Source organism: Clinocottus analis, unplaced genomic scaffold (assembly GCF_023055335.1).
Source record: "Clinocottus analis isolate CAN_PGR_092001 unplaced genomic scaffold, fCliAna1.0.p SCAF_15, whole genome shotgun sequence".
Classification (NCBI taxonomy): domain Eukaryota; kingdom Metazoa; phylum Chordata; class Actinopteri; order Perciformes; family Cottidae; genus Clinocottus; species Clinocottus analis.
The window spans coordinates 3,647,080-3,669,938 of NW_027175876.1; the positions used below are offsets into that span (position 1 = coordinate 3,647,080).

At 45.7% G+C, this 22,859-nt stretch overlaps 3 protein-coding genes across 14 annotated transcripts in view; 2 read left to right on the top strand and 1 right to left on the bottom strand.

Moving 5' to 3' along the window:
- gnpat2 (glyceronephosphate O-acyltransferase 2) overlaps positions 1-6,182 on the top strand; it is a 7,320-nt gene extending 1,138 nt beyond the window's left edge. The window contains exons 2-16 of one of the 2 annotated variants that reach the window (XM_068576979.1): positions 1-47; positions 137-313; positions 922-1,051; positions 1,193-1,320; positions 1,443-1,518; positions 1,812-1,963; positions 2,263-2,393; positions 2,617-2,858; positions 3,646-3,903; positions 4,010-4,089; positions 4,366-4,500; positions 4,932-5,031; positions 5,142-5,235; positions 5,365-5,426; positions 5,618-6,182. The exon at positions 1-47 is cut by the window's left edge and continues 154 nt beyond it. In XM_068576979.1, the coding sequence (XP_068433080.1) occupies positions 1-47; positions 137-313; positions 922-1,051; positions 1,193-1,320; positions 1,443-1,518; positions 1,812-1,963; positions 2,263-2,393; positions 2,617-2,858; positions 3,646-3,903; positions 4,010-4,089; positions 4,366-4,500; positions 4,932-5,031; positions 5,142-5,235; positions 5,365-5,426; positions 5,618-5,670 (1,865 nt within the window). In that variant the 3' untranslated portion in view covers positions 5,671-6,182. Of the gene's footprint in view, positions 48-136; positions 433-921; positions 1,052-1,192; positions 1,321-1,442; positions 1,519-1,811; positions 1,964-2,262; positions 2,394-2,616; positions 2,859-3,645; positions 3,904-4,009; positions 4,090-4,365; positions 4,501-4,931; positions 5,032-5,141; positions 5,236-5,364; positions 5,427-5,617 lie in introns of those variants that run through there. The other variant, XM_068576980.1, reaches the window with a different exon arrangement.
- A 3,370-nt stretch (positions 6,183-9,552) lies between these two features.
- Positions 9,553-12,861, top strand: fam228a (family with sequence similarity 228 member A). Its single transcript, XM_068577497.1, has 9 exons — positions 9,553-9,600; positions 9,775-9,857; positions 10,815-10,964; positions 11,040-11,117; positions 11,474-11,668; positions 11,774-11,854; positions 11,975-12,062; positions 12,364-12,535; positions 12,751-12,861. Exons 2-9 carry the CDS (start codon positions 9,777-9,779, stop codon positions 12,827-12,829), a joined length of 924 nt encoding a protein of 307 aa, XP_068433598.1. The 5' UTR covers positions 9,553-9,600; positions 9,775-9,776; the 3' UTR covers positions 12,830-12,861.
- Positions 12,862-12,877: 16 nt separating this feature from the next.
- The window catches only part of itsn2a (intersectin 2a), a 36,416-nt gene continuing 26,434 nt past the window's right edge, over positions 12,878-22,859 (bottom strand). For 3 of the 11 annotated variants that reach the window (XM_068577491.1, XM_068577488.1, XM_068577485.1), the window contains 18 exons: positions 22,527-22,561; positions 22,242-22,408; positions 22,022-22,055; positions 21,655-21,809; positions 20,685-20,781; positions 19,766-19,957; positions 19,476-19,520; positions 16,948-17,069; positions 16,761-16,867; positions 16,359-16,542; positions 16,143-16,241; positions 15,888-16,055; positions 15,384-15,596; positions 15,086-15,207; positions 14,906-14,988; positions 14,228-14,311; positions 13,953-14,126; positions 12,878-13,607 (listed from right to left, as the gene is read on the bottom strand). In XM_068577491.1, the coding sequence (XP_068433592.1) occupies positions 13,456-13,607; positions 13,953-14,126; positions 14,228-14,311; positions 14,906-14,988; positions 15,086-15,207; positions 15,384-15,596; positions 15,888-16,055; positions 16,143-16,241; positions 16,359-16,542; positions 16,761-16,867; positions 16,948-17,069; positions 19,476-19,520; positions 19,766-19,957; positions 20,685-20,781; positions 21,655-21,809; positions 22,022-22,055; positions 22,242-22,408; positions 22,527-22,561 (2,233 nt within the window). In that variant the 3' untranslated portion in view covers positions 12,878-13,455. The remainder of the gene's footprint in view (positions 13,608-13,952; positions 14,127-14,227; positions 14,312-14,905; positions 14,989-15,085; positions 15,208-15,383; positions 15,597-15,887; positions 16,056-16,142; positions 16,242-16,358; positions 16,543-16,760; positions 16,868-16,947; positions 17,070-19,475; positions 19,521-19,765; positions 19,958-20,684; positions 20,782-21,654; positions 21,810-22,021; positions 22,056-22,241; positions 22,409-22,526; positions 22,562-22,859) is intronic. The other 8 variants (XM_068577490.1, XM_068577484.1, XM_068577492.1 and 5 more) reach the window with 5 other exon arrangements.

The window sequence follows — 22,859 nt, forward strand, 5'->3', positions numbered from 1 at the left end:
CCAAAATCGTGCTGGAGTCCCAGTATCTCCGCTACATGTTCAAGGAGGTGGGATGCTGTCATTTAAAAAAGACGTTTTTACACTATTGCGCCATCGATATGGACTCAGTCTTTTCCCCTGCGTTCCCCCCCATTAGATCGCTGCAGAGACGGGGACCTCGCTGGAGGAGGTGAGGGAGGAGGCGTCTGAGATTTTGGAGGAAATGTCTCAGAACCTGCAGCTGGGGTTCATCAGGCTGATGGGCTACATATTCACCAAGGTGTTCAAGAGAGTCTTCACCAACGTCTACGTCAACATGGAGGGACTCAACGCGGTCAGGACCGAATCCACACTGTGTTTAGAAGGAGAGCGCGTCGCAAAACACCTTCATAGAGCCGGTGGAGGATAGTACCCACTGTATAAATGTGGCAGTGTGGTTCCTTTTTTAATCATGTGGGTGATTCATCCTGAGACGTGAACTAAGATACAATGTGAAGCTCTTATATGGCTCAGAAATGCAACGTCCTTGAATAACCTCGCACCCTGTAATCTTATCTTGGTTTCTATTAATGTGTCGAATTATTTCAACACCTGCACGCACCTCCACTTGCGATATTGTTTGCCAAAATTGCCTCAACTTTGGTCATTTTCAACCCGAACCTGTTTTTCTCATGTTTTGGGGATACAAAATAAATTTTATTGGGCGTAAATTACTATTTTAAATACATTGCGGCCTGTGATCTTCACAATACAATGTTTAAGTATTTGCAAGTGTTTAAATGTATGGAATAGTGGCTTTCTCTGTATTGATACTGACTTATATGATGATTACATCTTGGTATCTTATAAATGAGCACTTGAGAAGTTACTTTCTAACGAGGGTTCAAAGACTACCAAGTGACTGATACGGCATTAAAGCTCTCTGTCTTCTGTCCCCCGCAGCTCAAACAAGCCATTCAGGAGAGCCCTGTGATCCTGCTGCCCAATCACAGGAGCTATGTGGACTTCCTGGTTATCTCCTACATCATGTTCACCTACGACATCCCAGTGCCTGTTATTGCTGCGGGAATTCGCAAGTATCTATTTGAATGACGGCAGCGGACTAGTCTATTTAATACAGAGTTGCATTGCACCTCTGCTTGATGTGAACATTTTCATGATGCTCTCTCCCTCCCTCCCTCCATTTCTTTCTCTGTTTCTCTCTGCTGTAAAGCTCTGGCAGGGATGAAGATTGTCGGAGGGATAATTCGTCGCTCGGGAGCTTTCTTTATCCGCCGCGCCATCGGCGCTGACAAACTGTACTGGGCGGTGCTGTCAGAATATGTCAGAACCGTTGTCAAAGTAAGACTTAAATAAACATCAGCCACATCAAATTGTCTTCTTCCGTTCGTTCAAGTGTTCCTCAATCCCCCGGCTGCTGTATTTGTCAGTCATGAGTGTTTCCAACCACGTGTTTTCTGTAGAAAGGGTTTGCACCGTTGGAGTTTTTTGTGGAAGGCCTGCGAAGTCGAACACTGAAGTCCCAGATGCCAAAGTTAGGTTAGTCTCACGTCATAATAGACATCAGAAAGGAGAGTGATTGTTTAGGCTCCATCTCAACAATTTTAGTTATTTTGTTTCACCTTTGTTGGTCCAATTCTTTACATCATTGTGTGCAGGAGTAGATATTATCCGCCGCTGTGTGCTCTGTGTATTTAGGTTGATCTAAAGGCTGTATTTTTTTTTTTCCCATCCAGTTGGCCGTAATCTTCCTGTAGTGACCGACAATTGCTTTCATGCATTGCCATTTGAAAACTGGGCCGCAGCTCTGAAGTATTTGCACGTGTCTGCAGGTATGATGCACATGGTGCTGGAGCCCTACTTTAAAGGCGAGGTGTACGACATCCAACTGGTCCCCATCAGCATCAGCTACGACCGAGTGCTGGAGGAGTCGCTGCTCGCCCACGAGCTACTGGGGGTCCCCAAACCCAAAGAAAGCACCACGGTACGTCCCGGTATTTGCACGCTTCAGTCAACAGAATCAACTCGGTCCAAGGAGCCTTCCAGCAATCGCTGCAATATTACTGTTCATCGTGAAAGGTTAATGGGCTTCAAGTGCCCCATTAGGACGGCCGCTCTGGATCTTTTGCCGACATGCATTTGCGTTTGGTACACTTGCAAACAATATTATTTTCTCTCTAACCTTGGCACCTCATTAGTGCAGGTTAGAAGGGTTTGTACATGAATAAAGCTGATTACTTCCTGCTCGTGATTCACTCCCAGCCGGGCTCTTTTTCTCCGCAGGCTCTGCTGAAGGCGAGCAAAGTGCTGCAGGAAGATTACGGCAGCATGCATGTGAACTTTGGCCGTCCAATGTCTGTCCGACATTTGTGTCAGGGCAAGATAGACCGCTGCCAGTACAACCTTGCACCTCGGTAAGAAATAAAAGTCTCTCCATGTAGTTTTAATAGGATTTAGTCTTTTAAAAAAAAACTATTTTACACAATCTAAACTCCTCTTTAAGTCATATTAAACCCCTTTAAAAATGTCTAGAAATACTACCAAAGGACATCAGCCTGTGGTCATGCTTCTCCCCCATTTGTCCCGCTCCCCGCCCCCACCCCCCCGCCTCTTCTCTCCCTTTACATCTATCCACAGAGATCTTCCTCAGAAGCCCAGAGCCGAGGCTCAGGCCTGCGTGAGCTGGCTGGCTCATCTGATGGTACGCATCCAAGAGGAGGGCTCTGTGCTCAGCCCTTGGTCTCTGATGGCCTGCCTGTTGCTCCAGGCCCCCGCCACAGTCTTAACAGAGGAGGGCCTGCCGTGGCAGCAGCTCACAGAAAAAACTATCTGGCTCAGGAAGCTGGCGCTGGACTTCGGGGCTCGCCTGAACTGGCCCGGTGGGTGGAGGAGATAGATTTGTATGTATATCGATGGCCAGAGTGCAAACCCTCCTATCTGCAAAATGATCCGGGAAAAAGTGAGGGGAACCTCCCATCTGCACGTTGTGTATTTCATTTAGTCATTTGTATTATTATGTATTGGATATACTTCACAAATAGCATTCTGCAAGAAAACTTTTTTTTTTTTTCACCAAAAAGTGAATTTTTCAGATAGGAGGTTTTGCTCTTCGGCTGGTAATTGTGTATCTTTTAGTGCTAAATTTGGCACCAATGCTGCTGCATCCAGCGTGAACATGCTCTTCTTTCAGTGGTCCTTTAGAGGGTTTTTTCTCACGTCCCCTGCATGACCAGTAGGTGGCATTTACACAGTGCATTACAGGTGAAGCGAGATAGAGTTAATGCAGAAAAGTAAGTAAGTTGTACGTGTCAGCGTCTTACCTCGGGATACTAAAGGCCCCTTCGACCCGGTGCGAGGTAGATCAGACAGATTAGACCAATGCAAGTTGGCACAAGCGTTCAGATTCACTTAGGAGCTCTTCAGTGGATTATTGCACTTTAAGTAACTTACCCTAAGAGGACCCTACTGAACTGCCTCACTGTACAGGTACAGTGTCTGTGTGTGTGTGTGTGTGTGTGTGTGTGTGTGCAAACACACACATGTAGGCACCTAAACACATGCAACGTGTGCAAACACATGACAAAACTACTCTGAGGCTCAGACGACCCTCTTTAGCTCCTAACCAATCCCCTTGAGCGATGATACATGTGCACGTCTTTTCTCCAGGACACGTCCCTGACCCGGATGTGATGTCGTCCTCCGTGGCTCTTCATCACTCCGTGGTCCGCCGTGAAGCGGGGCGCCTCTACCTGGCTCGGGAGGAAGAGCGCGAGAGGAAACGCCCGATCGACCCAGAGGAGGGCGTGATCAGGACGGCGACGGCGATGCTGATGGTGGCGTCCTACAGGAACCAGTGCCTGCATATTTTTGTGCGTCCCGCCCTGCTCGCAACCGCCATACACGTCACAAAGACCACGCAGAGAGGTGAGGGCTGCGATATATATTTATCCAGTAAAGTAAATACACTGTGACTGTAACCGCATATATACTGTCCTCTTGGCTCCTCGTGATCAAACCGTTCTGTTCACAGACGAACTCTTCGCCTTCTTTTGCTTCCTACGAGACGTCTTCTCCAACGAATTCATCTTCATCCCCGGAAAGTCGTCTCGGGTAAGAACCTCATCGGCCTTCGCTGAGCATCTCAGGTCAAAGGTCACCAGGAGGACCCTGGTGATCATATATGTACCCGTGAACAAACTGGCCGTGTTCAGGTTAGGGTTTGACCAGGACAACTCAAAATACCGCCTCAGTGTCATGTTTACCTTCTTGTCGGCATATTGTTACCTGGTCAAAAGCCTTCATCTGCAAAAGAAATCCACAAAGTTTGATATCTGATATTGATAGTGTGTGTTTCTGCCTGTGGATTTTTGTCTTTCCATTATTCAGGACTTTGAGGAGGCGTGCGGCCTCCTGAGGAAATGTGGAGCGGTCCACATCAGTGAACAGGAAGTGACGGTGTCAGACGTGGAGGTGCTATCCTTCCTGCAGGCGCTTCTGCAACCCTTCATCGACTTGTATCAGGTCCTTTGACTTCTGCTTGCTCTGACTGAGATGTCACACGATGCTGACATGATGCTGACACCGCTCATGTCATGACCTCTGCTTTTGTTCTGGGACCTAGGGTTTTTTGGCAACCCTGTGGTAGTTTGCTGTATACAATTTAACGTGTTTCCATGCTGGTTCTACTTTGAGTACTTTAGGTCAACAAAAATATATGAACACTCCCTCTGCTACTAAAAAATGTTGTTCGGGTTGTTTGTTCACGCCTTACTGACATTTCCATAAGATGCCATGATACTGAAAATGAAAGTCTCGCAGTCGCAGATTTTATACACAGCGGGTTTCCTCACAAGCCTAAATAGTTACTATTTTAGACTCTTAAAACAGTACAAACAGTAAGAGTAGGCGGTTTACGTCCCCCTCGTCTGATCAGGTGTGTTTTTTATGTCTAGGTGATGTTCAGGTACCTCTGTGAAGACGGAGTTCACGTGTTCGCAGAGAAGCAGTTCCTACCTGCTGTGCGAAACCTGGCGACAAAGCTCATCCTCTCAGGTGAAACGACGTGACCTCTGACCCCTAAAAACAATCTCAAGCTGTCAAACTCATCTCAGCGCTTCATATCATTGTGTGTGTGTGTGTGTGTGTGTGTGTGTGTGTTTCAGGTGAGCTTCACACCTATGAAGCCCTTTCGTCCGACACGCAAAATAACGTTTTGTCGGCCCTGCGGCGGCTGGAGTCCTTGGCAAAGTTGAAGGCGTGAGTAACGAGATTAGCTCCTGCGGAATCTGTTTGGCTCTAAGCTCATTTTCTGTGGCGTTTGAGAAGCTGTCTGAGTTTCCGACGCCAGCGTTTCTTTAAGGTCCTCCGTCTGATTCCTCTTCACAGGTCTGAGCAGAACGAGTACAGAGTGAACAAAGCAGCTGTCAGACGAATCAGCGACATCCTTTGTGAGTCGGCTTACTTCAAATACAACCGATTGCTAAAGATGAACGCTGTGACCTCGTTAACCTCGGTTGCCTTTCACAATACAGTGACTGTCCTCACCGCGTGGTTACGATTCGGTTTTCCCACTTGTTTGTGTTTACCGCACCAACCGAGAGGCGCCTCAGGGATTTATTTTCTTCTTCTTTCACTGTAGCCGGGAAAATCCCTCCGCAGATGCTCCAGACTCCACCTGACGCAAAACTTTAGCCGCCGCTGGAACGGATCCAACTTCGGTATCAGCTCACCGTCCCGCTTACCCCGACTTGACCCCTTCCCTCGGTGCCTTCGTGCAGCCGTTGCTGTACCTTACCTCTGCACCCTCAGTGGCCAGGCTTCTCTTCTCTCTGTGTCCTTGTTGTCATCCCGTACACCTCATACGGCGACCCCGAGGGCGACAGTATTGCTGATTTCGGAGGTCTATAATCAGAATGGGTCGATGCACAAAGGCTCTGTTGTGCGCTAGTGATGCCTGGGGATCAATATACTGAACTATAACTGCATTTTAATCAGTTGCATTGTGTTAATATGTCTTTGTCCCGTAACTTGGTTGTTGATTGACATGCCTGACGTGTCTAAATGAGAATAGAGCACTTTAAAATAAACTTGGCTGCTGGCATAAGAAGTGCAATTAGATATTAAACATTAACTTATGACTCTTGATTGTATAATTAATGAAGCAATACAATACCATTAACAATGCCAAATATCGTAACCCATGAAACGTGTTGTTTGAGATTTTTTTATTTGAACTTTGTTACATCTCAATAAATGCAAAACAAATGTAACAAAAATGCACCATATTCTTGTTTTTCCACACTTGATTATGAATTCTTCACTGATTTGGGTTTGTACTCCTCCCTCAACAACAGCAAGGGAACAGTACAAGTGAGTGAACACCAGAGGTCAAAGTTCAACACTGTAAAGCCTCAGCAGTTAGAAGAAGGCCTCTCATGTGCCAATTCACCAGTATATTGTTTTAGGCCCCATGGAGGGGGGATTATCTATACACAGGTGGGACGTCAACCTTGATGCGTAAAGCGCTGACAGGGTCTTGACAAAACACCGAGATGTACTCCAACACTCTAGAATTTAGCTTTTTCTCGCCCTCTTTGGCCCTGTGCCGCTCCTTGTCCCACCGATCCCTCTCGCCGTTCATTTGGGAGAACAGGTTGACCTGGATGGTGCGCAGCGTGGCCGCCAGCACGAAGAAGCCTCCCTGCAGCATGTGGCAGAAGGCGGCGCCCAAGCTGAGCGCGGCGCCCATCAGGTTGGGCACCGTCTCGCACACCACGCACATGCCCTCCAGGAAGTGCAGCGTGCCCTTCTTGGCCAGCGGCTGGCCTTGGTGGTGGAGGTAGGAGCCGTCGCCGCTGCCGCCGCCGCCGCCGCCGCCGCTGCTGCTGCCGCCGGGCTGGTGCGGCGCGGTCTGCTGCGCATGCGTGACCAGGTACCTCGCGCAGTCGGCGAAGTGGGCGAAGGCGCGGCGCAGCGGCAGCAGGGCCAGGTACAGGTGGCACGCGGCTTTGGTCAGAGCGTGGAAGAGCAGCCGCAGCTCAAGCACCGCGTTGCCTGGAGATAAGAGGGCATGCGGGGTCAGCTCTAATTTAACACCCTGGCTAATGTCAGCAACCATTACAAACAGCGTCTGCCACTGGATTAAAGCGTTCCGCGGCCATGTGGACGGCGGGCATCACCTTAGCACGCGAGGAAGGAGCCATCATCATCACTGAATGTATCACAATCATACAGCCAACCATGTATATTCACAACTATTGCATTTCAACGTTTGATACGTGTATTGTAGGCAATTGGAACACGTTATTTTACGTCTTTACATGTTTGAAATGTCTCATGAAATCATCTTGTTTTCAGAAAAACAACATTTAGTGGCTCATAAAGTGTCCTAAAGCGGCTCTTAGACTAGCAGGCGACTCTGGAGGCAACACAACGAAGTTGTTGTGGGCACTGCCACACACGGCAACGTTTATTCTAACCAAGCTCACATTTGGCAAACTGAAAATATTGTTCTGATTTCCTGAAGATGTCCCAGTGCGCCATCCTTTCACAGGGTTATGGCAACTGATAATCCATTTTGAAAGCAAAACTGCAGGCTACAAAAAGTTTTACCCAGCAAAACACTCTCTAAACACATTATGCAGATATATAAATAGTCTAACATCTCATGCTGCACGTGTATGACAGCTGTTTCCGCCATATGGTCGCAGACCGGTGCCACAGCCTTCCTGAAAAGCTTCCAAATCTCCTCTTTCACTTCATTTCCCCTCCTTACCGTCTATAAAGCAGAAAATCCATAGCAGGGCAATAATCGCTGCCAACGATGTCCACCAATCCATGTGGCCTCCCCCCTGGTCCTGGACTCGGCAACAAAAAAAAAAAGGAAGGAAAGCGGTGGACTTCTTAAGTTATGATGTGGCCAAGCCCTGCCCTGCCTCCACGCGCTAATACCCCAACATTAAGTAGGCCGAGCATTCTCCACATGGTGCCGGAGAGACGCAGCCTCGCGCAGCACCTGCAGTGCACCTGAGGTGTCAACAGGCGTATTAGGAGCAACACTGTCGCTGCTAATACGCCTGTATTGCTGCAACAGACTGCAACTCTTGAACTGAATGCACCTTGTTGTGTCGCACAGACACACGGGCACCTCAGTGCGTCAGAAAATAGTTGCAATCGGCGATTAATTGGATTGTTTAAAACAAGGATAGTTTGATTATAATACATTTAAAAAGCTGTATTTACATCATTCTCTGGTTTATATCGTGGGCTATTGTATTTTGTTGTATATTTTCTCTTCCCCACCCCTTCTTCTTTTTAAATATATGTGCTTGGATGCAAACCAGAGCCAAGATTAATCTTACATAACACATGCTTTTTACAGGACAGATTATTTCTCGTTCATCAGGTGGATGCCTTAGTTCTCAGTGTACTGATATGGCCATCATGGGTTTACTACCAGGGCTGGATCTACTCCAAGTTAGTCTAGACACAGGTGAGTGCCAGACGAGGTGGGAGCGATCACCTGGCCTCAAAAAAAGGTTTTATTGTTGAAACATCTCAAATTGAAGAAATTAATGTTTGTGTTACCCATAAAGGGGAGGATGGATTTATTGGTAATGTTTCACTTTAATCACTTTTAGAATGTACTATTATTTGTATTTTGTACAATGCATTTTTTTATACACATAATCTTGGTATGGGAGTGAAACATGAATGAATACATGAGATGAAAACATTTTTTTTGTCACAAAGGGATTCATAATGAATACCTATATAAAATTGACATGTTTACTGTAGGACACATATTCTTACACACACACACACACACACACACACACACACACACACACACACACACACACACACACACACACACACACACACACACAATATATAAAATAAAATATACAAAGTATTTAGTTTTATAATTTGAAGACACACCAACACACACACACATGCATACTTATCAATGTATATATATATATATATATATATATATATATATATATATATATATATATATATATATACATATATATATATAGATACATATATATATATATATATAGATATATAGATATATAGATACATATATATCTATAGATACATATATATATATATATATATATAGATACATATATATATATATATATATATATATATATATATATATATATATATATATATATATATATATATACATATGCATGTATATATGTATATTAATGTATTTATATATTTATATAATGGCCATTGATACATTTGGTTGTCGCTGCTTGTGAGTCGGTTCCATGGCAACAGAAACCCTTCAGACAGCAGGACACCTGGAGGATACAATGCCAAAGATCTCTCTCTCTCTTTCTCTCGCTGTCTCTCTCTCTCTCTCTCTCGCTCTCTCTCTCTCTCTCTTTCTCTCTCTCTCTCGCTCTCCTTCTCTCTCGGTTGAAGCTACAGTCTGAAGTGGGGACGTTTTAAATGTCCCGTGTGTGTTTCATGTGACGTCGAACTGACCCGAAACCCCCCCCAAAAAGTTTCGTTTCATTTCGTTTCATATTTCGGCCGTTTCTTTTCTTCTTCTTCCGCCTACGAACTTCGTACTCAAACGTCCCGGAGTCAGCAAAGGTGAGACAGACCCACACGGTGAGCAGGTAAGTCCTGCAATGACGAGACACCATGTTCTGCTTTGAGTGACGCGATGTAACTACTTAGCGTGTCCTCGCGCTGGATCCAGGTTTGTAGGCCACACAGGTGATCTCTGACGGATCAAACCATTTAGTTTCTCTTCTCATGATTTAGGCATGAGCCCCCAAAAGAAGGACAGAGCCAGCGGCGTGATCACCTTTCACACACCTTTCCATGCCAGCATGTTCAATTCAGAGGTAAAAATAAATAAATAATAATAATAATTTGCCAATTAAGAATCATCACTAGTCTTTCAATGTCAGGGAGGCCGCCAACAGTACTGTACTGTACCACCAAGGCTGTGTGTGTGTGTGTGTGTGTGTGTGTGTGTGTGTGTCTGAATGCCTGGCTGCTCCTCTTCTTCCTCCCTCTGTACAGTGTCATGTCTGCATGTGCACTACAGGAATCTCAGTGGCCTTTGGCAGAGACGAATGGAAAGGTTTTGGGTTATTGACGGGCAGACGCAGTAGCCACGGTTCCCCGCTCTTAACTCACGACGATGGGATAAAGAAAAACAAATACTCCGTGGGATCAGATGACACGCAGATGAACAAACCAGCATCCTAAAAAGTTCTACTGGTTTCATTTCAGAGGAACGCAAATAAAACGCACAGCAGGGAAGCTGCCACGTGTGATAAATCATGTTAAAATCCTCATAGTGCGCTGACGTGCATGTCCCATCACGTGCTTGCGTAACAGTGAGCTGGTGCTCAGGTTTCCTGGTAGTGACATGATCTGTCAGCGCCTGTCGTGCTGTCCTCTGTTGCCTTCTGGTCACCTACACACACGCGTCTGGTCCGTCTGTGAACTCCAGCTGGGATGCCTCACAGTTCATCGTGTACATGAAGCTCTGCAATGCAGTTTTTTTTCCTTGTACATTGTGATCCGACACTACAGGATCTGTGCAAGTTATTTGCAATATTGTGTATTTATTGTAATGGCATAGTTGCATTACATTTCATTTAGCTGACTCTTCTATGCAAAGTGACTTTACATTAAGGGCATTTAAGTACAAACTCAGAAAAGCAAGAATCAAGAAAGTACAATTTCCTCAAGAAAGCACTACAAAGTGTGTTTTTAGTATGTGGAGGAAGATGGAGAGACTTTTTCCTGTCAGACAGAGGCGAGTGACAGGACACTGCATGTTGTTTCAGGCTGTGAGGGACGCTACGGCCCGCAGAGGAGGCCCGTCTCTTAAGAGTGCGAGGACCAGCAGTAAAAGGGACGAGGAGGCCTCGCCCTCTGGGGCCCAGCCGGGAGCCAAACAGGACCGGCGCTCTCACGCCTCCATCAGACGGCTGAAGGTAACTGCGCCCAACCGAACCTGCACTCCAAAGAAGGCAGCGGACCAACTCACTGACATGTAGAATACTCTTCAGGCCAAGATGGAGGCAGAAAAACAACAGGCGAAAGAAATAACACAACCGCTACTGGATGCAGAAGACGGTTTCATGAAGGTGAGAAGCTGTTTGTTGTTTTGTATGAAATTTTTAATCATGCTAGCTTTTGAATCAATAACGCTAGCACCGCTTTCACTGTATAAACTATATTCACACACCTCATATACTTTGCATTTTTATTATTTCATTTTATTAAATGTCTTCTATGCAACTTTGCTTGCTGTTACAACCACATTTCCATCCCCTATCGGGGATGCATCGGCTGATCTTTTAAGTCTTTTTTAATTTATGTAGTGAGATAATATAGCTTTTTTACTCATTTTTTTACCATCTACAAAAACAAAAGAAAAGGCGTTGAGTCCGGATCTTTGTGTCTGTACCTCCCTTATCGGTTGAAACGTGTCTCCATTGAGGACTTGGACAGGTTTCTGAGCCAGCGGGACGTGGTGGAGCTGAGGAGGAAGGAGATGCTGCACAAGCGCTGGACTGAGCGCGTGTGGTTCCCCCTCCAGAGGAGCGTGGAGGAACATGTGTCCAGCTGCAGCCTCGCGGCCATCAAGAGGCGCCAGAACTTGTACAGTCACTACCTCCATCACTGCAACAACAAGGTGACGCTGACCTCTTCCAGGCTTTGGCCTGGAAAAAGCTTTTTTTTATTATTATTTTTAAATTAGACTGAATTATGTAACGGCTGTAATGTATTTCATCTTCAGGGCTACGTGTTTCTAGAGACCTACAATGTCACGGAATACAACCCGCTTCTTCTACGCAGCAAAAAGCCACACTTTTTCAAGGTGAAGGAGGATTTTTTTATTTTACTTAATATAAATATAGATATAAAAACAGCGTTGGACTTATTGAAGTATTCCGAATGAGTCGGTTACTGACACAAGTTTCACTTCTTTATCCACTAGTTCAGTCCAGTCGACTTAAAGGACCCATTGTACCTTCAGTTACATGAAAGACTGAAGGAAAAGAGAACAGCCGGTTCTTGTGAAGCAGGTATTTTTCTTCTTTTTTAAAAAAAAAAGTAAATTTAGGACTTATATGACTGCTTTGCTTTGCTTTGCTTTGAGAGGAGATATCTGCAGTGGTATTTCCTCTTTAATTTAGCAGAATGTGACACTGTATAACTCTTGAAAGAAAAAAAATAACATTCTTCCTGTTTCAAAAGGAAGAAAAGTTGCATTCATAAGCAATAAAAAACAAGCTTGCTCAACTCCTGTCTGCAGCGACAGCCTCCCTTGTGACCTCGTAGCTTATTGCGGCTAATTGCAGATAACCAATTGGCCTTCCATTGCAGAAAGTAGATACACAAGGAGACCAGCAGAGACGCTACCTCAGAGGGATCCTCCTCTTTGTGAGTCTGCACCGCCTCGGACCGACGTCCTGCGACGGGCCTCATCTAATCATCCAGACACTGCATCCAGAAACCCTCCAGCGGGGGACGAGGCTGAAGGAAGGACGTCCAGCGGGTACAAACATACAGCTGTATTGTTATTAAGTTCTCACTCTGTAGAACAAAGCGGGCTCTGCAGTGACTGTGTGATAACAGCTGCGGCACAGCGCCACTTGAGGATTGAAGAGAAGCTCATTTCAGTTCAAACAATGTGAGAAGTAATGCTGTGTGTGTGTGTGTGTGTGTGTGTGTGTGTGTGTGTGTGTGTGTGTGTGTGTGTGTCTCATCCAGGCTCGACACCACCCCGGATGGGTGGTGCTATCAGACCAGCTGCTGGCTCCTCAGATTTGGGCCACAACCAGCGAGTTAACAATCCAAATAAAATGCATTCAAAAGCGTAAATCTTCACCTCTGCTCGCCTCCAACTACCTCACATCCTCCCCGAGGCACCGTTCTATAAAAAGGGTTGTCGGGTAGGAAACCAGGAATGAGTTGACAAAGTATGGAAACATTCGGCCGCAATAAAGAAAACAATGTCTACCGTCGGTGTATGTACATTTTATTCACGCCATTTTGAGGACTTAATGGCATTTGGGGTTAACATTTGACATTACATTGTACAGTAGTGTGCAGCATGTTTGAATGACGGTATGAACGAAGAGGACATGTAGAGTAAAATAGCATCCTGTACAAATTTGTATAAACTGAACCATTTTGCAACTGCGGACAATGCTATTGACATTTCAGCTGGTTTGTTGCGAACAGCACATTTCTACTCCACCGGTTTGTCATTCTCCATTTTTGGCAAGGCCACTTAAATGAGTTCAGGTGGCTGACGGCGGAATAAGGCATTAAAATCAAGAGTTTTTTAAGGCACCGCTTCAGATAGGCACTTCTCGACGTGTGCGGCTGTTCACGCAAATGCAAAACTCTTCATTACGATATAAAATGAGTGGTGCGAGTGGCCCGAGGGAGTATTTTGGCTGTGCGGCGTCCTCATTTGGTTGGCTCGTAAAGCTGCAGGTCGAGCTTGACCCAAACCTCTCCGGTGGGGACTTCGTGCAGAAGTAGGCGACGGTTCGCTGCACCTTTGCTCTCCATCTCTTTCTTTATGGTTGCCACAGGAACTTCAGTACGACCCAGGAAATCTGAAGAGGCAGAAAAACCGTCCTTTAGTAAGATTGTTTTTTTTTTTTTTAAATGACAAAGAAATGCACGGCTTTGAGGGTTGTCAAATATTAGCCGAGGCCGACGGATACTATTTCTGAGGACGGTGCCAATGTCAGTGTGTCAGCAGATATGATTTGCAGATAGAGACACAGAAAAACACAGAAAAAAGGGATTGAAGCGTAAGATGGAAAGGGGAACATCTGTCGCTTAAAAAGCTCAAAAGCGGGGCATCGGCGGCTGCTTTGCAAGCAGGGATTATCGGACAAAAAGCCTAACGATCCATTCTGTTTGAGTGACAATATCTGAGTGTCTTATCCACTGACCGTCTGGTGAGAACTGGTCTTTCTCAAACACAGTGATACACAGGATGTCTTGGTAGAGGTCTTTGATGAAGAACTGGCAGTTGAAGTTCCACTTTGGGTTCAGAGTGTCGCCGATCGGCCGGGAGGAGTAGCACTGAGCCCCCATCGTCAGCTCGCAGTACGGGTTGCTCTTCCCTGGGAGGGGAAACGATACGGTGTCGTTAAACCAAGGAAAGGCTACGGACGGACGCGGGGCAACGGGGAGGAGCTCGGCGTTCCCTCACAAAAAGGCTCACCGTTGGGTTTGCAGGCTTTGAGCTCCTGGGCTTCAGTGACGGTCACCAGCAGTCGGCCGATGCCGCTGGTCTTCAGGGAACGCGCTGGAACAAAAAACACACAGACATAAGAGGTCGGCTTGCTGCACACATTCTGCAGCAGAAATGGCAGCCATCGGGATAAATACGACTTCTTTCTTCTTATAAGAAAAGGATTTCTTGCCCCAGAAGGGTGGGTCTTTTTTAACAAAGTTATATTTCAGACATTGCCTGCTAGATTTATTAGAACAAATCTAATAACTTCATGGATTTTTATGGATTTCAGTAATTCAATGTTCTCTCGACCAACCCTTGTTCCTTCCTTCACTTTATTTTACATCACAAAAGAACGTGAAAAAAGTTAAATGTCCTAAAGTTGACCTGTATAATTCATTAATGGTTTGATATGGTTTAAGTTGGATGACACTATATCAAAATTATATATTTAACCTCTTTTAGTTAAAGGTGAGACGAGTTGTACCAACTTGTTATGAGATATATTTTATTCTAAGTCAAGAAAAGGGTTCAAAGATATTATATCAATATATATAATATATATCAATAATGGAAGGGAGGGTCAAGGGTCAAATGGACATTGTGAGATTGCCCAGCAGACTCGCTCACTTGGCCATCGGGTTCACTGAGAGTTTGCCCGTTTACCTTGATACGCCTTCTCTCTCTTTTTCTTCTCCGTCTCTATGAATTGTTCCGACGCTGCTTTGATTTTCTGGACCCACGTTGTCCTGCCGACACAGAGCATGCACGTATCCTTCAGACAATGCGTTGAGGTGACCGATTAATCAAAAGGTGGTGAAACGTGTGCACGTGCCAGCTCGTCACCTCTCGTTCAACGTCTCGGTTTTGAGCGTGTAGACGCGATCGATGTGCGAGACGTGGAAGATCGGCTCGTCGCTGGACGGGTCCGGCGGCATTTTGACCAACACCTCGTTTAGAAACAGCGGCTGGGGAAGAAAACGAAGCCGATGAATCACTTATGGACAGAAATCCAGAGAAGGATGGAGAAGATTTCCCCTGCTGTATGCCATAAATAATCAAAGCGGCGCATGCACTACTTTACCACCACAAAAAAAAGGTATTTATAATCCTGTGCAGGATAAGCGCCGAGCCTCTTGCTTACTGTTTTGTACATCTTCAGCTGGATGTTGGTCTTCAGGCTGAATAGCTTGTCTGGTCCTGAGGAGGAGAAGGGTTTGGCGCTGTGAGTGAGGAGGAGGAAATCGTTGAAGAGGAAAGCCCACAGCTCCCTGCTGCTTTTGGTTTTGTAAAGCCGACCGCTGTGGAGCAGCTTGCGAGGCCCGAGGCAGTTAGTCAGCGAGTTGAAGACCAAGTGCTGAAAGACAGGAGAGAGATGCATGACTGAGGATGGAGGTAGGGAAGGGACAGAAAAGTGCTTCAGTGAAAAATGCTCGACGGCTTTCCTACTACATGGGCGCATTTGTTGTGATAACCGATCGGATACGTTCTGACGTGAAGGAGTTATTGTAAAAGCAATCGAGCAGAATCCATCACAGTGGCATCCAACATAAAATACACAGTGGAGGGTGTTTATAACTGCACTTCACGGCAGCAATAAAACATCGACATTTATAGACTGCCAAATAAAATGTCTGAATGCGTTTACCTCGATGGGTCCGTCGCACGGCACGTGGCTCTGGATCCACTCCAGCCGGTCGGAGTTCTCCTTCTCCCGGACGCCCTCGTTGACCTGAGAGCAGAGCTCCTCGGCCCGCTCCAGGGCGTCTCTCAGCGGGCCGCGGTCCGCATGGCAGTCCGGGGTGTGCTCCAGGATCTGACCAACCAGGAGTCACACAATGAATATCGATGGGGGGGGGAGTAGTGTTTGTAGTTAGACATAGAGAGAATATTTTCCACATACGTTCTTTATGAGCAGGGGGTAGCGTGTGATCCTCTGCATGGGCTTGAGGAGGAAGCTGGACAGTGGCATTCCTTTGCAGCGGTAGTTCGTGGCGATCTTCTGCTCAAGGGCAGGCAGACAATAAGAGAGGGGAAAATATATTTAATTGAACCGTTTTGTCCCTTTGTTTCTTAAAAAGAAGTTGTTTGTTTTTTTTTCATCATCTGCATCCCGTACCTTGAGGAAGTCCTTGAAGTCCGGCTGGTTGAGCGTTCGGCTCTGCAGCAGGGCGGCGGCGTTGAGCTGGCAGGAGCAGAAGCGGATGTAAGGCTGCATGTGCGCCAGCTCCGAAGCCAACAGGTCCCCGATCAGCTGAACCGGCATGTTCTCCCCTTCCGTCTTTTTACGGACGAGTAGCGCTCTGGACAAAAACGTGACGACGACGATGTCAAACACGATTCTTGGTACATCTTAGTTAGTAGATCCAAATCGGTTTGAAAGTGGATTTTCTTTAATCATTTAATCACTTGCAGTTGCTTCCATTAACACAACCTGGACACCAACATCCAATGAAGAAGCAGAGTTTGTGCACAACCCATTTCCCAGAATGCTTCATAAAGCCGGGTTAGTGGTACCCACTTGAGCAATTTGGTGTTGCACATGATCAGCTCCCTCCAGTTCACAAAGATCACTCCCATCTCAGCTTCAGTCAGCCGGCCCGACTCGCACATGGGCCTGTAGAAGACCTAGCGCAAATATGCTGAAAGATTAACAAACGCGGCAGAAATCACCAGGTCCTGCATGTGTGCGCGTGCACGTTTCGCACCTCGAGAACCAGCTCCAGGTCTTCCACGTAGCTCTCCTCGGTCTGGATGAGCTCGTGGATGTAACCCTGCCTCTTCCTCTCCTGCGGGCTCATGGTGTCCAGCGTCATCAGGTCGGCGCACCCTGCAGCGCCGCGCACGTGCAAAACAAGCAAAACATGCGAGAACGCATGCGCCAGCGAACACACACAAGCACGTGCGTCACACACAAAATACTTTCCGCTCGGCCGTCGACACAGTGTCCGAGGAGACCCGCGGCCAAAAAACACGACACGCAGAGCATGTTAAAACCTGCATTTATTATCAGCTCTATATTGTATTTACACTTAATGCACGGACAAGAGGTGAGGCACGTTGTAGTTGCAGTACATGAACTCAGGGAACATAGCGGGCAATGCTAACGCTAAGATCACCGCTACCAAAGGATTAAAGAATAGTGAAGCACCGGTCATGGTGGAGCGCCCACTCCTCACGATTGCATAGGTGTGAATGCGTAAAGTAGCCGATGCTCGAGGGAGAGAGCAAGTGGAAGACTCCGTCGGTAGTCTTTGAGGTTTAAACTTGGCAGAAGTTGGACGTGCGTGTCAGCGGTGCGGTGTCATTATCTCTGAATCTACTCTTACCAGTTGGTGCGCCAACGTCTGTGAGTTGTTGTTGGTTGTTTTTTTTTTGCTGGTGATGTCACAGTTCAGTACAGGATGAGTCACGACATCAAACGCTTGGAAGCATTCATAAATGGAGTGCATCGTAAGTGGATAATAAAATCACAATTAATTGTTGTTTGTTTTTTTTTAGAACGAGCAACGAGTCAGCAAGCGGCAAATCGAGGTTATTGGTGATTTCAGCGATGGGTCTTCACGTTGGTCCATTTTTAGCAAAGTTTAGTGTTGTTAGTGCAAGAATGAGTGACCCTGTTCAAAAAGTCGGACAGCTAGATCACCTTAAATTAGAAAACTAACTGACTCCAGTCTGATCCCATTCCCATATTATTTTCATGATACTACGTCACATGCCTTTGCATCAGAGGGACAAAAGCCTCTCAAACACGTCCAGCTGCTTCGGCCTCCGTCGCTCCCCAGGTTAATTAGTTAGTTAAAGAAACGACAAGGGAAACACAGAAGGGGAGAGAGACAGAGGAAATAAATGCCTTTTTAGAAAATGACAAAGAGGAGAAGGTAAAAGGAAGCAAAATAAAAAAAAAAAAGAGACCGAGAAACAGAGAACGACAAAGTTCCAAACGAGCGAGGTGGAAAGATGCCCTCGCTGACGGCCTGGCTTCCTGTTGCGATAGGGCAATTCAGATTGGCTCAGACAGAAGGAGGGGAGGAAGAGGAGGAGGAGGAGGAGGAGGAAAAAGAAGAGGTGTAGAGAGGAAAGCCAGCATTACTGTCCTACAGAGGAAACAGAAAAAAAAGAGATGACGTGGAGGAGCGGGAGGGGGAAGTGAGTGAGATGAAGGAGAGACGAAGAGACATTAATATAGTTTTAATATTAATGCTTGACTCTTACATGCAAGTGCATTAATAATGTATTTCTGGGAATGTAAATGTTGTTACTAATCATATCAGCTGGAGCGTGATGGTAATTTCTTCCATTTTTTTTCTCTCTCTCTCTCTGATGAAGCGCAGGCGTCGTGTGTTCATAGGAATTAAAATTTCATTGTGTTTTGTTTTGTGTCTGCGGCTCCAACGAGTTCATCCTAATTAAACGCCAGCGTGTTGCTTCTTGTTAACAGAGATCGACCGCTGTGGGGAGAACACGCGGGCTATGAATGCTAATTTAAACACACACCTCTTGCTTGACAATCGGCACTTTGAGGGGCAAAAAGAAAAGTAAATCAGGCCACCTATGTGTCAATAAGTGAATTACACCCACCAGAGCAGTCATCAGTGTTCTGTACACACAGCGGCGCATTAGCTTTATACTGTATCAATCCCAAAATTAAGCTTCCAAAATGTGACTTCATGTGTTCTTAATTTGAAACTGATCGGTGGTTGTTCCCTTTCATTCTGTGATCCGGTAATTCGTTGGAAAGACATTTTGGGAAAAATGCTCATTCACTTTCTTGCCGAGAGTTAGACGACCACTCTGTTAGCTTAGCTTAGCTTAAAGAGGGACAACGGCACCATTTGACGTGTTATTTAGTGAGCACTAACAGGTTTATGTTAGCGTGATCTCCGGCTAGAGAGAGCAAGTCGAACGTTTTCTGTCCGCTTCCTGTCTTTATGCTAAGCTAACCGCCGGCTGGTCAACCGCCTTCTCGGGCAAGATGAAGCACAAACGTTGTTCCCAAAACATCAAACTATTCCTTTTGAATGATTTTTTAAAATGGTTGGTGCAGCCGTTTCAGAGGCACTTAAAAGGCAAAATAAGTAATAATTTCACTTTGTTTTGTTTAGTTCATTTTGGAAGGTGTGTGACACCAGTTATTTCAATATGAATCACACCCAAAGTATGTGGGGATTGAGCCTTTTAAGTGCGGCGGGTTTATGGTCACCAATTAGTGACAGAAAGCAACTATTAATCTTACCGTCGGTCCCTCCATGCTCTGACATGGATAAGGCATCTACTGTGCCTGCAGTGAACCAAGTCAACCAATCAGATTGTCAGCAACAAGAGAGACGTTTCTTCCTCCAGCTGATAAACATGATTTATCATTTTCCATTTGTTTTATCCCCCCCCCCCCCACTCCCAACAGCACTCCCACAATAATTCCAACTACGTGTGTGTGCATTATGGATTTTCTCTCAAGTAGACAGAGACATATTGTCCCTCTGTGAAAATCTGTAATGGCAGAAAAAGAAAAAAAGGTTTACTCACATTGCTGACTGGGGTCTGACTCTGTTGTCATCTTGACATAATTGGTGGGCAGCAGGCCCGTGACCCCATTGGCGTCTCCTTTCCACCAGTCAGAGTTGGTCTTGTCCAGGATGCTGATCAGCTGACCCTTGGAGAAGCTCAGCTCATCTCGATTGGCAGCCGTGTAGTCGTACATTGCAATAACTTGGCACACTGAGGGTTCAGAGGCACACATGGGGTTTTTTTTTTTAGAAGAAGGACGTTGAAAAGTCAAACGGTTCAGTCTACTGGCTTTCTGCGAGCGGAGTGGATCCAGGATTGAGATTGGTTGAGATTAAATTCTCTCATCAACTATTGGATGGAGAGCAATGACATGCTCTACATACATTCGTGGTCCTCAGAGGATGAACCTTACTGACTGTGCTGATCCCCTGACAAGGTTGATATTTGTGATTTTAAGTGAACGGTCTTGATGACTACTGGACGGATTGCACATTAACGTTTAGCTCACGTAGCTGCTAGTGTGACTGCAGACTCTAAATCTGAGAATCTCATCAATATATTGATAATACCAATAATTTGTAAGCTTGTCTGAATTAATTACTGGGCACAACAGTAATTAGATATTTGTAAAATGAACAATGAACGACGCTGTTTAACGATACAATTCACAAAATAACAGAAACTCCATTGTGCAATTCTGATTTGGAGACACTCATTCCAGGTTAATCATTCATTTATATCGAGCGCCACAGTAATTTAATAGCAGATTTGTTTCGTAGATTAATGCAAATTGGTTTTTGTTCAATCTCACAATCGGACGCACAGAAAACTCCGTTTTTTGGCAGCGTGCTCGAAGTAACCGTGGCCAAGAAATATGAATCCGCTTGACTGTGCGAGACAGAAGTGATGGATCGCTATGTTCAAAGTGTGTCAGCACCTGGCAGAGGGGAGGGGGAGGGCTTGCTGCTGGAGGGGCCGAGGAGCTTGACGTGAGAGGAATGAAACCAGCCTCTCTGCCGCTTCTTGCCTCGAGCCTGCAGGGCGAAGAGTCAGTGGAGTTAATCAGTCGCCTGCTGGTTCAATCCGGAGATGTAAAATGGATAAATTGATTTTTGTCGGGGGGGGTTGAGAGCCGAACCTCCGGAGTCTGAAGCAGGACAAACTAACCGATACCGAAGCGTGTCTTTACTGGGAATTTATACCGGCTACCTTTATAAATCAAGCCAACGCTCAAGTTTGTGAAACGCCTAATTCTACTTGGCCGAATTTAATACAAATGTAAATCAACATATTTTTCACTTAGGGCAGTGGACAATTTGACAAAGCCGGGGTCGTCCTCCAACCGTGTTAATATAAATCTTGTCGGAGCTGTCCCCCCGCTGCAAACTTGACTCATTACGGTCTCGTTACTGTGTCAAACAGTTCACTGAGGGTTTAAACAGCATCAGCACTAAGAGGCAGTTAGGTGTGACCTCTCACTGCTTCAGATGTACGACCCGCAGATCCGACAGCAGAAACAAAAACACGAATGTGTGCCTTGTTGCATCACATGTTTCTTTGAATCTACTAATAAAGCTTTTGATAGTTTTCCCCACGATTAAATATCACAAGTTACGTTTTCTCAGCGTTCTTCAAACAGAGAAAGAAAAGGCCGTCACTGTGGATATTAAAATATTCTCCACCATGACGGATTACTCATACATATACAGCGACGTCATGTACAATTGACCTTGAACTGCACATCAGCATTAAGAGCCACATTAATTCCTGTAAAACCTTGTTACTGACATTTTAAGGTTTGAATATTTTCTTCCTATATTCTTATATATGTATACATATATTTAAAAACGTATATGTATATATTTATATATATATATATATACACACACACACACACACACACTGACCTGCAGTTCCCCGAGCCACCAGCCGGTGGAGTTCTTCGCCAGGACCACAATCAGTTGCCCTGGAGACAGATGCAGCTGATGCATCGTCGGGGCAACGGCGGCGGCGGTGTTGGTGGTCACTGCCTGAGCTATCTCTGATGACAAAACAGAGATAGCTGAGGGAGGATTTAGATCAGGTAAATGTCAAGAGCATAACAGAGTTAATCAGCAGACTGTGTGCGAGTGGGTGTGAGAGTGAGAGAGAGAGAGAGAGAGAGAGAGAGAGAGAGAGAAAGAAAGAGAGAGAGAGAGAGAGAGAGAGAGAGAGAGAGAGAGAGAGAGAGAGAGAGAGAGAGAGAGAGAGAGAGAGAGAAAATCGATGTCTCACCAGGCTTTTTGATCGGAGCTCCAGGTTTTGACACCTAAATGAATAAAGTACATTAAAGTAACAAATGAGGAACTCAAAAAATATATATATGAATTGCTTTGTAGAAAAGAAGTAGTAACACTCATCCCAGGTCTACGGCTGACTGATCTTTGCAATCTTCCTGGACATACATTATACTTTAAACAATGAATACAATTTGACAAACGCGAATCTGTGTCACCTCTGGTTCGACAGGTCGGACATAGTTGGAGGGGAAAACCCCGGTCTGATCCCCGATGCATCCTCGCCACCACTCTCCTTCCCTCTCCGTCACCGTCACAACGTCTCCCTCGACAAACGGCAGGTCCCCGGCCTCCGGGCTCTCGTACGTGTACAGAGCGACGTACTCTGGTTCGGATGAAATGCAAGAGCGCAAGTCAGAGCGACGTGTCCGACGGTTGGCTTGTTGTCACGAGTAAAAAAAACGCAGAGACTTTGTTTTTTTCTACACGTAAACTGTTCTTACCTTCGAGCTGAGCAGAGTCAGACGCGTCATCCACACTGGAACAGGAACAACACAGTTAATTTAGTCTCAGCATCAGCTTAAAGCTGACGTCAGTAGACTCTGTCATTGGTACACCTTCATTTAAAAAGGCAATCCTTAATCTGCTCCCAAACTACCTGTGTGTTTTCATCATGCAGAGAAGTGTCGGACAATACTTCATGACTTTTTTTATATTCACTGTCCCAAAAGCCAGGAAGGAAATGGGGGAAAAAGGGCTTTTAAAATCAACTCTTTTACGTCACTGTCTCTTAGCTTTTAGCTTCTTTAAACGTTTCTTGCTCCGTGTTTTGTCTG